This window comes from Symphodus melops (assembly GCF_947650265.1).
Source record: "Symphodus melops genome assembly, chromosome: 8".
NCBI classification, from domain to species: domain Eukaryota; kingdom Metazoa; phylum Chordata; class Actinopteri; order Labriformes; family Labridae; genus Symphodus; species Symphodus melops.
Window position 1 is genome coordinate 8,425,274 of NC_136698.1, and position 16,659 is coordinate 8,441,932.

At 38.2% G+C, this 16,659-nt stretch overlaps 2 protein-coding genes across 2 annotated transcripts in view; one reads left to right on the plus strand and one right to left on the minus strand.

Moving 5' to 3' along the window:
- The window catches only part of LOC306828561 (E3 ubiquitin-protein ligase rnf213-alpha-like), a 42,104-nt gene extending 35,906 nt beyond the window's left edge, over positions 1 to 6,198 (minus strand). Inside the window, exons 1-7 of the mRNA XM_079351081.1 lie at positions 5,956 to 6,198; positions 5,286 to 5,392; positions 5,085 to 5,161; positions 1,785 to 3,482; positions 1,242 to 1,384; positions 873 to 1,010; positions 45 to 250 (exon numbers count right to left, since the gene is read on the minus strand). Coding sequence (XP_079207207.1) covers positions 45 to 250; positions 873 to 1,010; positions 1,242 to 1,384; positions 1,785 to 3,482; positions 5,085 to 5,161; positions 5,286 to 5,385 — 2,362 coding nt within the window. The 5' untranslated portion in view covers positions 5,386 to 5,392; positions 5,956 to 6,198. The remainder of the gene's footprint in view (positions 1 to 44; positions 251 to 872; positions 1,011 to 1,241; positions 1,385 to 1,784; positions 3,483 to 5,084; positions 5,162 to 5,285; positions 5,393 to 5,955) is intronic.
- A 7,887-nt stretch (positions 6,199 to 14,085) lies between these two features.
- On the plus strand, positions 14,086 to 16,128 carry LOC306828750 (transcription factor JunD-like). The gene has a single exon (XM_079351372.1). The coding sequence runs from the start codon at positions 14,268 to 14,270 to the stop codon at positions 15,105 to 15,107; it is 840 nt and encodes a 279-aa protein (XP_079207498.1). The 5' UTR covers positions 14,086 to 14,267; the 3' UTR covers positions 15,108 to 16,128.
- Positions 16,129 to 16,659: the final 531 nt, after the last annotated feature.

The window sequence follows — 16,659 nt, forward strand, 5'->3', positions numbered from 1 at the left end:
ATTTGAAAGCAGTTAACTTATAATACATCAATATTTTCACTTACCTTCAAGAGTTAGAAACTCCGCTTGGACTGTAAGGCACCTGTTCACAAACTCATTTCTGTCTTTCTGGTAGATTATCTCGTACATTTCTGTGTAGCCATGTTTATTGGCATTGTAAATGGCATATTTATAGGGTATACTCTTGTCAATTAGGTTTTTAGAGATCGTAATCTGTCCTTCAACAAGATATCTGTTTCCCGCCAGATTCCTGTGAGACACAGCGATAATGATAAGTGGCAGAAAGGTCATAGACATGTAAATGTTCATTATGAAAAGTCACTATGTTGCAAGTGGGTGACAAAAACACAAGATAAAAACATAATGAGACTCTGACTTCATATTCCCTTGATGATAGTATGAATTTCTGTGAATACATTCAGTTTGGTTACACTTTGTAGAGGTGACTTTGCTGTTAGCAGACTACGATCTATTCTGAGAAGCTATGACAATTATTTGAAGAGAAGCATGTCATATGAGGTATTCCAACAGCATAATGTATGGTCTCAGTTGACAGTAGAATGAGGAATTGTTCTTCAAATAGAGGTTTGACATTCAAAGAGTAAAGGTAATGTGATTCTCCAGACCATGTATAGAAATATCCAAAGTGGGAAGGAATTTATGACACCTGTTGTACTGTATATAATGGCTCCACACTGATCATTAAATTGTCTATCTTTCAGCCTGCACAGAGTCTCAGTGTTGTCTGCTAGATTAGAACCACGGCCGTTATATGCTGCGTTAATATTATCCAGTCTGTTGATAGAGTCAGCTTTAGGGACATTTATATTATACAACCCATCACTTGATTAAATGTTGAATTGTTTTCATACCTAGTTAAGTTCATTTCCATGATTCTTCCCCACTGTCCGGAGACATTTTGAGACATTAAGAAAATCTTGTCCTCTGGATCAAAATCTTTTGAAGTGACAGCATGGAAGTACACAGATATGGATTCACTCTTTTGTAACCTAAGGAAGGAAAGTAGGAACAATATATTAACCAAAATAATATCTTGGAAAAGTAGCAATTTTATCAAAACATGCTTTTAAGATGATAGCATGGTAGATTTTAAAAGGATATCAAATAGCAAGACAGCTAGTTTGCTTAATCTATAGATTGTGTTGGAAACATAACAAGAGTAAAATATGAAGTATGTTAGAAAGATACAATTGTCACAGTTGTGAGACCAAAAAACTTACATTTGTGTTGCCTTCATTTGAGAGGAGGTTTCAAAAATACGTGCTGTCCCTTGAGGACTGAGCTTCTGTTCAGCCTGATTGGGTGGGCAGGAGTGCATTGGTGATGTGTATTTATCCACATCTCTATTACCTGGCTGCTCAGCCTGTGAGAAAACAAAAGACTGAAAAGTAAAATTAGCTGTGAAAAGCAGATCAGAAAATCACCATAACAAATGTATCCTTCAGACACCTAGAGTATATAGTCCTAATAAAATGTTGTTGATGCCAGATTGTCATAAAGAATCATCAGTGCATTGTGGACAAGGTTAAAAATGGGTCTTCGGTCGTGAATGCAGTTATTAAACTCCATACGTGATATGATAGACATCTTTATTGTCACTGTACAAGTGCAACAAAATACTGAAATTGGATAGTTCCCTAAGATCTCAGATTTTATTTCAGATTGAATAAATCATTTCCTAGCTTGAAAGTTGTTGCAACATGATTATGAAATAACTCTTGACATCACAATGATTTAATAAACACAAATTGACTGTGAATTACCTTTGTCCCTTTGGCTTCTTTCTTTGATTCTGGGTGTGAAGCAGCAGATTCTCTGGTTGCTTGGTCTTTCTTGTCAGTTTGTTTAGAAAGTGTTTGCTCTTTTTTGTTGGGGTTATTGTCACTATCATCTTGCCTCTTTGAGTGAATTTGTGTCTTATTAACTGTTTTCTTTTCTATTGCTTGTTCAGTGATTGACTGCTTTATCAGCGGATCACTTTCCTGAGGCATTTGTTCAGTTGTTTCGGGAGTACCCGAGCTGGTTTCCTTCGTTAATGTCAGTACTGATGCAGTATTAGACAACGGCCCAGAATGAATGTCACTTGGTTTGTCTGCAGTCACTTCATCAGTAATTTTACAACTGGCAGGTGTAGCAGCAGGCAATGTCTCAGAAACAGAGTGGTATGCCTCGCTGCATTGTTGACTGACTGTCTCACTGGATGATGAAGACAAGGCACCTTTTTCCTGTTTGGCTGGGCTTGCAGTGCTGTCTGATGTGTCCTGTGGTGTAGCGCCATCTCTGGCTGACTCTAGATCATCACTTGCAATCTGCCTCTGAGTATTGTCTAACCAGTTAGCTTTGCCATCTGGACTGTCAGAGAGATTTTCTGCCTCATTTTTTTCTTCATCAGATGTTGACTTTTTTGTCACTAAACCACATTTTTGAGTTGTTTGATCACATGAATCTGATGAAGTTGAGCTGGTTTCTTTATTTAACTTCTTCACTGATGCAGCATTAGACAATGGCCCAAAATTAATGTCAATTGGTTTGTCTGCAGGAGTTTTCACTTCATCAGGATTGTCTTTAGTATTTGTGTCTGGAGCCACAGTTTGTTGCTCTGTAATTTTAGAACTGGCAGGTGTAGCAGCAGGCAATGTCTCGGAGACAGAGTGGTGTGCCTCGCTGCATGGTTGAAAGGGACTACCAGGAGCTGAAGAGGAAAGCCTCTCAGCCTCTTTGCAAGTTGCTATGACTGCTGGCTCTTGGGTAGTGATGCATTCACTGACTGTCTCACTGGACGATGAGGAAGCTCCTTTTTCCTGTTTGGCTGGGCTTGCAGTGCTATCTGATGTGTCCTGTGGTGTAGCGCCATCTCTGGCTGACTCTAGATCCTCACTTGCAATCTGCCTTTGATTATCGTCTAACTTAGCTTTGCCATCTGGACTGTCAGAGAGATTTTCTGTCTTGTTTTTTTCTTCATCAGATGTTGACTTTTTTGTCACTAAACCAAATTCTTGAGTTGTTTGATCACATGAATCTGATGAAGTTGAGCCGGTTTCTTCAGCTGATGTTGATAATGACACACAAGTAGACTGAGAAAGAATGTCGCTTGGTTTGTTGGCAGGAGTTTGCACGTCATCAGTATTGTCCTTTGTACCAGTATCTGGTTGGACATCTATTTTATCACTGGCAGATGAAGGGGAGGTTGATGGTGCAGAAACACAAAGGTTTGATGCAGGGGCTGCCTCATTTGATGCTTGAGAAATTCTCTCTGGAGCTGTAGCAGACAGTCTGTCTTCCTCCTTACAAGTCTTGATGACATTTGGCTTCTTGTCAGTGAATGACTCTACATCTGGCAAAGTCAGATCGGCCATGGAGGGTCTTGCGCCATTTTCCAGTCTGGCTGGGCAGGCAGTTTGATCTGATTCATCATGAGATGTTGTGCCATCTTTGTCAGGGTCTAGGTCATCACTAGCCTGCTGCCCCAGGGGGTAAAAAGTCAAATAAGTAGGTATCAGATTTATACACTTTTAACTGCAGTAAATGTGAACCTTTTCTTTAAATATCAGCCTTCTTACCTCTAACATGATGCAAAAACAATATTCCTGTGATGCTGCTTTAACAAAGGCTTTTAATCACTGAACCAGTGGAGAGCTTTTATACCGTAAATTCCGGACTATAAGCCGCTACTTTTTTCTCACACTTCGAGCACTGCGGCTTCTACTCCGGTGCGGCTAATGCATGGATTTTTTATGGGGGACAATGAGCTTCTGCCGCAAAAACATTTGACTTCGTCACGTCGGATCTTAATATCAGTCATTTTGCGCTTCATGCACGCACCCTCATGATGGAAAACACACGGAGAAATACATATGATGCAGCTTTCAAGTTAAAGGTGACTGACCTGGCTGTCAAAGAAGCTAACAGAGCTGCTGCACGTTAAGATGACACTGACAGCGACAACAGAGACTGAGGAAGTGAGTAATGAAGTCATTCTGAGGCAGTGAATGGATGGACTTTTTCTTGTGAAATATATTACGGTCATCTTTTTCATCAGCCGTGTTACAGACACCGTCGGCTAGGCTTCGTATTGTAACGGTTCATGTTGTAAAGTCAGTAGTTGATAATGTGTTCATAATTCCGATTATGTGGAGAGTCAGTGAATGCACCAGCGAGAACGTGTTGAGTGGCTGTATGAGAGAACGCTGGGGGAGAGAGTTGGATTGTTACGACAAGTTATGTGTTGTTCTCTGCTGTAAACGGCGTGGTCACGGCCGACAGTGATCGGGTTATTAAGTTATTATTTGAACGCTCTCGTCGTCCTTTAACGTCCGTACGGACGCTACAGTTTTTGCGGATGTTACCGGTAGCCTACGTCTGTGTAAATAGCTCTTGTTATAGCGTGGACACCTGCGGCTTATAATCAAGTGCGGCTTATATATGTACAAATACATTTATTTACTTATTTTTAGCCGGTGCGGCTTATATCCAGGTGCGCTCAATAGTACGGAATTTACGGTAATTAAGGACTTGTCAAGCAAGCAATGTAGAATATTTGTCTGAGCAATAACTGAATGTTACACTGTCGCAGGAGTGCTACTATTAAATGAAATTGTGAAAGCATTTATTTAGAAACATTTGGCAGTTTTTGGTCATCTTAAAAAAAACAAATACCGGTATGTGAGAAGACAATGATCCAGTAACATAACTGTGGTCACTAGTCATCAAGGTAGGATGAATATAATTGACAACTATCCTTTTAAATTATAATTTATAAACAATGTTTTCATTGACGACATGTTTATGATAGGGATTGCAGTTGGCATTGAATTTGACCGAGTGGGAATATACAAAGGTGTTTTCAGTTCAATACATAACAGATTCATGGCCATTTTATGAGCTTGTTTACTGCCCTAGATTATGTGGGAGTGTACTGTCAAGCAGAACAATGCGTCTGTTTCAGAAAGAGAAAGTAAATGTGTTTGGTATAATCAAACACAGCACGGCTGTTTCTGGGAATTCCCTGGCTTCACACACTTTAGATGAAGATGGAATTTATGGCAATGCATTTTTTGTTTCACCTCTTTTGCTACCTGATCTTGATCCTCCTTTTGGATCTCCTCCTCAGCAGTGACTGGAGGTTGATTTGCAGATGTGGCTACATATGATAATGTAAAGTGACAAAATAGTTAGATATATCTAACAACAGCTAATGCGTCTGTTGAAGTATTTCATTGAAACCAAATCAGAAAAAAACAAAACATGTCTGCTGTTCAGCTCACCTTTTGCCTTCTTTTGAGTCAAGAGAAATAACTTGAAGCCACATTCAGGACAGAATCTAAACGACCTTTCAACCTGATTTCCACATTCAGGGCAAAACATGATGCACCTAAGGAGAGATGGACAGATCATCAGGAATGACTGGAAACATCTCAATTCATTGAGTATGATAGGCAGACTCAAGAATCTTTTCAGGAAATTATTTTACCCTGTTAATCTAATTGTTTTTCTAATCATGTCAATTTTTACTTCTTCCAGTCAAGTAAACTGGCTGCACACTACACTTCATTATGATTCAGTTCAGAGAATAAAAAAAAGATCTTTAGCGTATAGCGTGTTTAGTGTTAATAGATTTTTAGAATTTAATCACAACTCGATGACTCATCATGTCCCACTTCCTCCTTCCTCTCTGTCTTTCTTATGATGTCTCAACAAGAACACCGTTTTGGAAGATCTTTGAAAAACTCAATACGAAGAATATATTTTACAGAAGTTTAGCGTAATCCTATTTTCTTTATGTATACTTAGCAAACTCGACAGTAATACAAAAGCATTTAAAAAAGTGCAGTATTACTAAACTGATATACAGATAATGTGCATACATATTGAAAGCAGCATGATGCGTTACATTATTCTCTAATTTTACATTATTATTCTGTACAGATAACCTACCTTAGTCTTTCTGCTTCCTTACATGGTTGAAGCTGAAACTCCGTGTGATTGCTGACGTTTTATAGCCTACTGAAGTGCATGATTTTACTTTCATTTTCCATTTACAGTAAAAGGTGGGCCTGTCTTCACTTTTTTTTTTAGGTCAGAAGTCATTATCGGGATTCAGCGTGACTTCTTCAAACTGTGGAGAGGTTCTAAAACCTTGTTCGTAAAATGATTGACAATGATCAATAATTGTCAGAATTTCAAATTTGGAAAGGCTTAATTTCCAAAAGACACAGTAGAGTATGTTGTAAAAAATAAGATGCACCAGGTGCTCATCTAAGTATTTTCTTTTAAATCATCTTTTTTCATCATGACAACTTATCAAATTTCTCCTGACCTCCCGTCATTCTGAAGCTCTATAAAAGGTACTTCTTTGTATGTATGCCAACACAATACTTATTATACAAGCCAATCTGAATTAAATACCTGTACCACTTTTAATTTATAGATAATTATCATTAGTGGCATTATTTAATTCAAAACACTTAGCAACATAAATGTGTGTTTTGTGAAAATAGAAATATAAACATGCATTCTCATTTTTGGCCGTTAGGTGGCAATGTATAGTAATCTAACACAATTCACTCTCACTTTATCTGCCATCTAAACTATAAATTGGACCAATACACTGTAATTTAAACAACTCTGCACACAAAAAGAAATAGTATCTGATATAAAGGCAAAAACAAAACAAGACATCCAAAACGAACATTAAATCAGATAGATACCACTTATTAATACTACTACTACTTATTATGGAGATGTTCTGTACAGACTAAACAAGTTGAGATAAAATGCAATCAATATAATTAAATAAATTCAAGTATGAAGACTGAGTCACTACCTAAAAAGTGGAAAAGAAAACAAATGTATGAGGTGATAACTCTGATCTGACACAAGGATTACCTTGGGTTTACTCACCTACAGTTTATGTGAGTTAACTTGTGCAGATAAGAGGTTAGTGCAAATGTTTATGAACACAATAATTTAAGGCTAGCCCTAAATGGCAAAAGAATCAGAACTGCGGATAAAACAGGACTGATTATAAACCTCCAAATACAATGATCTATACTCAAAAGATTCCACACCTTAAGAGCTGCTTTGCAAAGTTGTAATCTTTACAACAACTGAAGCACTAGGGGCAGTGTTTTATAGCTGCTGAATCACTATTTGAAGCAAAGAGAATTTAATAATTAACTGTATGCATACACTGCATGGTCTCATTTTCAGTAAGCCTGGACAATCTGTTGCTATTCACATAAATGGAGCACAAAAATTCATCTTTCTCTTAAGAGCACTAAACAGAGTTCAATGTCTTTGTCGATATTGTCAGAAACATTTGATAATGATTATATGTTGATAACCAACGTCATAGTAAAATAATGTACTCTAATCTATTCTATTCAGTTTTTCCAATTGTATGACCTCAGAAACGCAGAAACATGCCATTAACTCAACTCTTCCAGATAATGTAAAAAACAAAATCCACTGATTTGTGCTGAGTACAATCCCAAAACTGACCAGCAGCCGTCACAAGAGAGCTTTGGAAACGTTCATGCTGGAATTCCAAACAAACATGTTCACCATATTGTATATTAATGATAACATTTATAAAGCACCTTTGAAGTGTAGATGTCACAACGTCTACACTTGACACCTTTCAGCATCATCCAGTTATCTGATCAGAAACATTGAAATGGCTTTGTACTCATAGTCCACTTGGGATTTTATTTTAAATATATTTATATATTTTTTATTTAAAAGCTTTATCAAGGCAGCTGAAATGCCAAACGGTCTATTTTTTACACTGAAATGCAGGATTCATTGAGTTCACGTCAGGGGGAATATTTTCTCCTTCCTAAATGCATGCATGCAGAACATCCAAGATGGCATTTGTGAGGGAGGAAAATAACCCTATTTCCATTGCCTCTGAAGTCAGTGCTCAAGAAGCGTGCTAAATCATATCTCATTGCTTAGGCTGTTGACCGTGATAACAGGCTTGGACTGTGTGTATGTGTGTGTCTGTGGGTACTGTGGGGGGGTGTGGGTTGGGAGCTAATCTCAAAGCTGCGCTATTGAGTCCTTCTGCTCTTCTTTACCACCCACACATCTTCTCCACACAAACCACTGCAGTTAACAGCCTATCACTACCTCTCTCTTTCTAGCGCTGTTACCTGCGTCACTCTGCATGTGTCACCATGGTGATCACTGATGGGCCCCCCCATTTCATTGCTTCCTCTTTCAGTACAAGGATGAAGCCGATTTGTGGCTGATGATGCAGGCAGGCTGCAGACGTCATCTCTTCCCTCGGGAAGAAGGGCCTATTTTTACCACTGGACAAAAAGTATACTGAGCTTCCCAACATATTTATGGAACCACATCTAATCTAAGACTGCCTGGAACCCCCCCCCCAACCAACACCTGACCCCGCTATCCATCTTTATCTTCATTTATCACTCAAAAATCCTGCTCCTTTTACAGCATATCATCATCCCTTGAATTAGGATGGAAGTATTTTTGAATGTTTTGAAAAATCTTGTTTTAGTAGCTATACTGTTATATCTGTAAACCTTTATTTACCACCAAAGGGAGATCAGAGTTATGTTGTAAGTCCTGGTCGTAGGCTTCCATGGTATGGTCTAGAAAAAAAAGCCACATGACATTGTAAAAGCAGACATTTGAATTTAACCTGGAACATAAAAAAAAAACACTACAGGACACTATTGTAAATTGATCATCTCAAATTACAAGCCCCCTCTCTGTCAAGGAGGTTTTTGAATATTTCCTGGGAGAAGTTTGTTTCATGCCCTGTACAGTAGTTGTGCTTTTTGACTGCAAGAATAATGAGTTATATAGCTTTGTTTTAATGCTTTTCTGTTTTTATGTCTGTAAAGCACTGTGAATTGCCTTGTGTCTGAACAGCGCTATATAAATAAACTTGCCTTGCCTTGCCATATGATCCTGATATCCAACATTATGAACTAACTAGGTTTCTGTTCCTTCGTGCCGCTGGAGTTGGATTGGACTGCTTGTCCAGCCGCGTTTCTTTCTCTTTTCCTTTCTATACATCAATTTAGTTGAACAGACAGATGTTTAGTGGTCAGTATTCAACAAGCTACACTGTCTTCTAAAAAAACATATATAATTATCTAAAGCATCAGTATTGATTGGGAAAGAAAAGCAAGTCAGTTATCAATAACCTTACCACAGTACAGACATACTCTTATATGTTGAAGTCATACATTCAAACTACATTACACTACTACAAATTAACTTAAAAATGTAAACTATACCTATTGATAACTTTTAATGCATTATCTATGTAGGCTTTTGGGATTGAATTCTTCTCTATGGCAATAATTGCAATATCACTTTAATTTAGTTTGAACTCAAGCAAAGCATAACTACCTGAACCTTACTTTACCATGACAACTTATCACCATTACTTACGGATAAGGACAAAATAATCTACAGCACACTGCATCGTGGCTAACATTGGCATTAGGCAACTACCAAGCATCAAGCTCCAAGTCGCAGTTTGTATTTTTTCTGTTAACCTACCATAAGCACTGCTTCTGCTGCAGTCAACGTTCAGGGTCAAATATAAACAAGCAGCGCTTCGTATAACAATTCATTAAATGATAATGTTGCCTTTCAGTCCTTAGGGCTCTGATTCATAGCCTACCTGCGACTAAATTGGAAGGTAGGCAACCTCCCTTTTCCTGTTCATCAGGTCAGACTTAGAGGAAGCATGTCCTCCAGCCCTGCCTACCTTATTAAAGGCTAACTACCCCTTTATTTACTTCAACACTAGGTACAGATAGACCAGGAAATGTATAAAAAATAATTTACAGTCTACAAATACATATTTCGCCAACTAGGCCGTCCTGACACGATTTAAGTATCTCCTTACACTAGCATCAGTGAAGACCAGGGAGAAGACACAAAACAGTTCAGATACTTTATTTTACTCACACCGATATGTACATGATATGATGGATTTGGCAGAAAGAAACATTGCATAATATGAGGTAAATCTTAAGGATAAAATTACCATGAGAAAGTTCTATAGGATTTCATTTAGCATGGAGTTATTATTTTTTAAAGCAAAGTCAGAGAGTATGACAACACAAGCATCTAGAAAGGAAGATACCATTTCATAGCCACCAAACAGCTTTTTTATTCGATCCCACACAGGTTTTGACAGGCAGAGGACACTGCACAGAAATGTAATTTACATTTTTCTGTTTCATTGGTTTTATCCTCACAAAATGGATGGAAACAACCATGATGTGAAAAGCACAGATCTGCCACTGCTGTGGACATGATGATTCAGTGGAACATTTAAATTGCAGACGTAACATGTGCTACACTGGGAAAATATATGTTTAATAATGATCATATTCTAAATACAAAGCTAAGAGAGAATACACGTTTTTTCTCCGGCTAAAGAAATAAGCTTATGGGGGAAAAAAATTGACCATTATATGGTTCATTAGTTTTTTTTAACAAATGATTTTCAACCAAGAAAATATGCTGCCTTGATGAGGTTTTGTGGTTTATTTGTCATTGTGTGCGGGCAGAAGTGTGTTTCAGCAAACCAACAAAACACACACACACACACACACACACACACACACACACACACACACACACACACACACACACACACACACACACACAGTTTGTGCAAGGGGTTCCCACATCCTCTACAAGAATGGAACTTCCTCTACACTTTGGTATTACGTCATCAAGCTTGGTGGAGCAGGTTAGTGGGACTGAAGTATGTGTGTTCTTCTGCTTGTCAGAATTGACTTCAATACATATTGAACAAATAATTACAGATCAAAGATAAAAGTCAACATTTTAAAAATATCACACCTAGCCAGTGGATGTGTAATAATTCAGACACATTTTTTAATATTCCACCAAATTAGACATGGCTACAGTATATTTGGAGAGCATATGCTCTTAACACGCTTGCCAGTAGAAGTATGTTAAAGGTTATAACCAAAAGGAACAATACATAAAATCCTCAAATATATATATATATGATTTTATTTTCAAACAGACAAGACAACACAAAAAAGTAATTTGCCATTCCAGCATTGTTGGCAGGATAAATACTTAGAACAGTAAAAAGGCCTTTTGTTTTACATCATTAATGTACTATAGAAAAAAACAGAATCTATAACTTTTTTTGTGCAATGGGTCTTATTGATTCTCAAACTTGCAGTTGGTTTGCAAGAAATTATAGGGAGAATAAAGTACAAATAGGTCAAATAAAGTGTCTCCATCATCTGCTTCACTCCCTATGCTCACATTTGAGTACAAACAACACATCAAACACACTCCTGCTCCCTTTCTGTGACTGCCACAGCAGAAATTAAACAGCAACAAGTTATGCCATTCCTGACAGCTCACCACTATCTGCCTTAACTTGCCTCTCTAACAAAGTCACCAGAAAAAAAATTATTGCCAGGTAGACCAATGCTTAAAGAATTTAGAACGTTTAGAAGTCATTTGACAGACAGATGACACACTTTAATGGAATTTAATGAGTGTGGGGGGGGGGTTGTTTCAGGAACATTTCCCAATACTTCGTCATGTATCCTCATCAGATCAGTTTTAGTGCTAAAACATATGGAGTGGTAGTTTGTTTTGCTGCATCCTAAATGTATATTTTATCACTATGACCACCGTAAACCTTTTTGAGAACTATTTATTCTTTGTCAAACTTGGGTAACTTTGGGGCTCAGTGATATTGACTGTTGTCATAATGGCAACAATGTACAGCCTGTAATAAAAGATAGCTATGGTTATCTTCCCATTCATGACCAATGGTCGGAGGGGATCTTTATAACCCCACTTAAATAATCTAAAAGGTTTAAATTGTATGCAAACTGCTTGCTGTCTGCATGGTAACCTTTAAGCTAATTGCAGCCTCTTGGGTATCCTCCCTTTATCCTCCAAACCAGTTGAAATTCTGTTTTTAAAAAAAATCTTACTCAAGGCTTCAAAACGTTAGCTCAAAAAAAAATAGAATAGTGATGTAACAGTGTCAGCTTCTCAGATATACTTTCAGCAAACCTCTTCCATTATAAAATAGTTTGACAACTGAATGCATTAAAACAACAACAAGAACATGTAAATTCCCCAGAGGATGAGACGTTAATCCTCTTAAATTTCATTTAGCACTACACATAAGTATAAGGGACATTTTACGAGAACTACTTGTATTATTTTTATTGTAGAATAAAGCTATATGAAGTACCTTGGTTTTACATGCTACAAGTGTGTAAAAATATAATGTGGAATTCAAAAACATTATTGAACAAATAGGTCTATTAGAGCACATTTTCAGCAGTGTTTACGCTCTCCTTTAGCTTGTTGTTTTTTATTGGTGTGTTAAAAATGACAGAAAGGAGTATTAAAAAATGTGATGTGTGAATGTTACATAATTTTTCCAGCTACTGCTTGCCTTTTTTTCTTGACTTCAGGCTCAGCACCCCCACTCTCTCTACAGTGAAAAAGACAAAAATATCCCTCCTCTGTTGGTTTACCCCCTCCTCCTCCCACCACCATTTCCGGCACAAAGTAAGGAGATCTGACATCACAGGGTCCATCACGTGATCCACCCACATTTGCAGTGAAGGATGGGGTCTACCTGTGACGCATGTACCTCCTGTGTAACCCCTTATATACCAGACAACTGCTTGGTGAAGGACACAAGGACCATTGTTTTACATAATGTGGGGAAAATGGATTTGGAGTTTGATTATTACAATTTAGACTGAAAAATGCAAATGAAAAACTAAACTTACCGCACAGGTCCTCCCTGGGAGTCTAAATGAATCTTACTGCAAGGTTTTCCCAAGTTAGTCCGTGATGACAAGTTTAGCTCACAAAACCACATCAGACCCTAAAAGACCTATATAATAACCTGTGTGAAGCATTTCCACTATGCAACTCTACATTTGCATGCATGCAGTCCTAATATATTTTAACCCCTAGGTTACATTGTAACATTGTTGAGGCCTGTTAAATCAGTTAAATCAAACAACTCATACCAACCTATAAGAAATGTAATTTAATCAAAATAGGTAATTTAATGTGATCTAATTAAAAATAACTTGAAAGTGTTAACTGGCCAGAGGAATTGATGAAACAAATCCAGTTCCAGATTAAACTTGTGAGTGCCAGGAATTGTGCGGTGGTTGAGGGACATAAAACAGATGTAGGCAGCTTTTTTATGAAAAACAAACACTTTCTCTTAATGAACACCTAAATCACTGCTGCTCCCCGGAACTGGGACTACTCACTGCCAGAGTTACATTTGGGTATACGCTGTATCCTGCTATTTACAAATAGCCATTTTTTTATAGGCTACATTTGAAAAAAGAGGAATCATATCCTACTAATGCTACTTGTTTAAAAATATAAACATGAACCAACAAAATATAACAACTAACCCCAATGCACACCTCATTGTCTGAAGTTCAACACTCATCTCTCCATGGCAATAGATGAGGGACCAAAAATCTATATATGAATGGATAGTTTCAACCTCTACCCAAACACATTTAGTGTGTATCAGGTTTTCTTATGCTTTAAAGCTTACATATAAGTAAAACGAACTTCATATTAGTTGTTGGTTCGTTGAGGTAAATATTTGAAAATGGTTTTATTTTGGTTCTCTTGTATTTATAACCTTTCAAAGACATTACTCTTACTCTACTAATGCCAACTGTTGCTTTATTGGGAGTTTACTTCGACTAAATGTCTTTAATATTAACTTAAACAAAAGCCTCGAGTCCTTAGGCAATTGAAGTGTATGCCGTAAATATCCCTGATATGTAGCCTATAACTTCTGTTACATGCAACCTGAATTGGCATTTTTTTAAAAAAGGGTTTAGTTCCGTTAACATAGGTCTACTTATCACTGATTTAATCTGTACTTCCTCCTGTTTACAGTAAAAATCAGACACTGAAATTTGGCGCGGAGTGAGACATCACTCCAGCAGAAAGCATAATTTCTGCTCAATGCGCGCGCGTGACATAATGGAACGTGTGAGCCTTGAAAAGCTCGAGGCTGCGCGTGCTGGCATGCAGTACACTCAGACCCCGCTCGTGAGAGGAAGATAGCCAAGGGCCTCAGTGAAGTGACAGATTTTTGTTTTAGTCCACGGTTTGTGGGGTTATGGGTAGGATTGCGTTCTGACGTTGTTTGATTGGTTCTACTTTTCATTTTAGGCTTCGAAAAAATAATGATGAAGAAAGATATTCATCTAAGCATGGTTGAAGACTCGGACCTGAAACCGCACCTCCGTGACGCCGAGGGTCTCCTCAGCTGCTCCCCGGAACTGGGACTACTCAAACTGGCTTCTCCGGAGCTGGAGAGACTGATCATCCAGTCCAACGGAATGGTCACCACGACCCCCACCACTTCTCAGTTCCTCTACCCGAAAACGGTGTCGGACGAACAGGAGTTCGCCGAGGGCTTCGTGAAGGCGCTGGAGGACTTGCACAAGCAGAATCAGCTGAGCGGAGCCGGGCAGACAGACGGTGGTCTGGATCTGGGTGCGAACATCACCCCGAGCACTGTCCAGCCCGAACTACCGGTTTATACAAACTTGAATAGTTACGGTAATGGGCCTCTGGAAACCACCGTCAACTACTCCACAGATACAGTCCCTTTCCCCCCTCCTCTTCCTCCTCCTCCGCCGCATCATCTGGGGGCAGCCCCGCCGCAGACGGATTTGTCCAGGGTCCAGCCGGCGAAGGAGGAGCCTCAGACGGTCCCTGACGTTCAGAGCTTCGGGGAAAGCCCACCGATGTCCCCCATCACCGATATAGACTCGCAAGAAAAAATGAAAGCGGAGAGGAAGAGACTCAGGAACCGGATTGCAGCATCCAAGTGTCGGATGCGCAAACTGGAGCGGATCTCCAGGTTGGAGGACAAGGTCAAAACGCTGAAAAACCAAAACACCGATCTGGCCTCCACGGCGAGTCAGCTCAGGGATCAAGTAGCCCAGCTGAAAGAGAAAGTCCTCACCCATGTCAGCAGCGGCTGCCAGCTGCTTCCAAACGAGGTTCAAGTACACTAGTCCGTGGAGGACGCACATTATTGTAAATTGACCAGCAGATAAGCTTCGTGGATTTATGTTAATGTTTTTTTTCTATGTACCCTACGTACGTATGAGTATGAATGAACTGCAGAACAAAAAAAAACATTTGTCTTAAATTGCTTTGAGGATCCACAAACGTATATCTGGTTAAAGAAAAAAAGAATAAGTCAAAGGGAAGATTAAACTCTCCCACTTCGAACGAGAAAAAAACATTTTGATTTTTAAAGCATTATCCAACAACTACTTAGATCCACAGGTGACCTACAAGGTTAAGAGCACGAATCACAATTTATCATTGGATTTAAAATTGAATACTTACCAGTTAGTTTAATAGATTGATGTCAAAATCAAGAGTGTTCATTTTTTAAAGTGTGAGATGAAGGCTTTTAAATCCCGTTTTACTTTGATATGCTGACGTGGACATGACAGAGGTATTGGAGATTTATTTTATTTTTTTTTAGGGGGGGGGGTTGTTTTTTGAACCTAATCTTGCCAAGAGTTTTGCTGCTGAGAAATGGATGCACTTTTTGGGGCTACACATATGTAGATAATTTTGTCTTGTAAAAAATGTTTACAGAATGGCCAAATCTACTCATCTCATGGACCAAACAGGCTATACACGTGTACATTTATGCCACAGATATTCTTAAATTATGAGGATTTGCCTGTAAGAAAAAAACCCACTCATATTTGATATGTAAGAAAAATCTATGTAAATGATGGTCTACCACATGACACTGGAGGGATTCATTTGCATGTAGTTGACTACTCGAATGTTGCCCACACTTGGTTTCAAAGGGTGCATAATCAGTGTTAAGTATTTCAAATAATTTATAAATTCACATTTATGTATTTTTTACTACTATGTCTCTATGTCAGTGACTTCTTGTTGACTTGATTTGTTGCACTGACTGTTGTCTCTTCTGGCCTGCAGTTATTTGGCTGTATGTCGCTGTGTTCTGCATTTAATGCTGCTCGGCAATAAACACTGTTTCCTCTATTGTAGCAATTGTTGTATTTTTTAAATCATAATGACAGAAAACTCTGGTCAATGTCATTTTATGTTTTTCATATTCAAATAATATTTAGGCAGAATAAATGTTGAATTGGTGCAATGTAGGTTTGAATAATGTGTTTTCACTTTAATTGCACATTGGTTTATATGTGTGCTTAATAAAGTTACACTAAACAATATAAGGACTATAATAATATGGGTTTTGTGCCAAGTTCAAAATACAAACACAAACACTTGATATATCATGATGGAGGTTGTTTGAATGGGATCACCTCATACACACTTAGCTAGATTTAAAATTGCTCTAATGATGGAGACTAAGTTAACAAATTCAATATTTAGTGGATATAGGAATTACGTATAGGCTTTAAATGTGTACATACTGTACATTTCGATGCTACTATGGTGTTGTTCTCCCTCTGCTGGTTAAATTGGAAATTGCAAAGGATGCTAGTGCAATTTTTTGATATGACAATTTGGTTAAGTCTGAGGTCAACGCCTCAGATTTTCAGATTC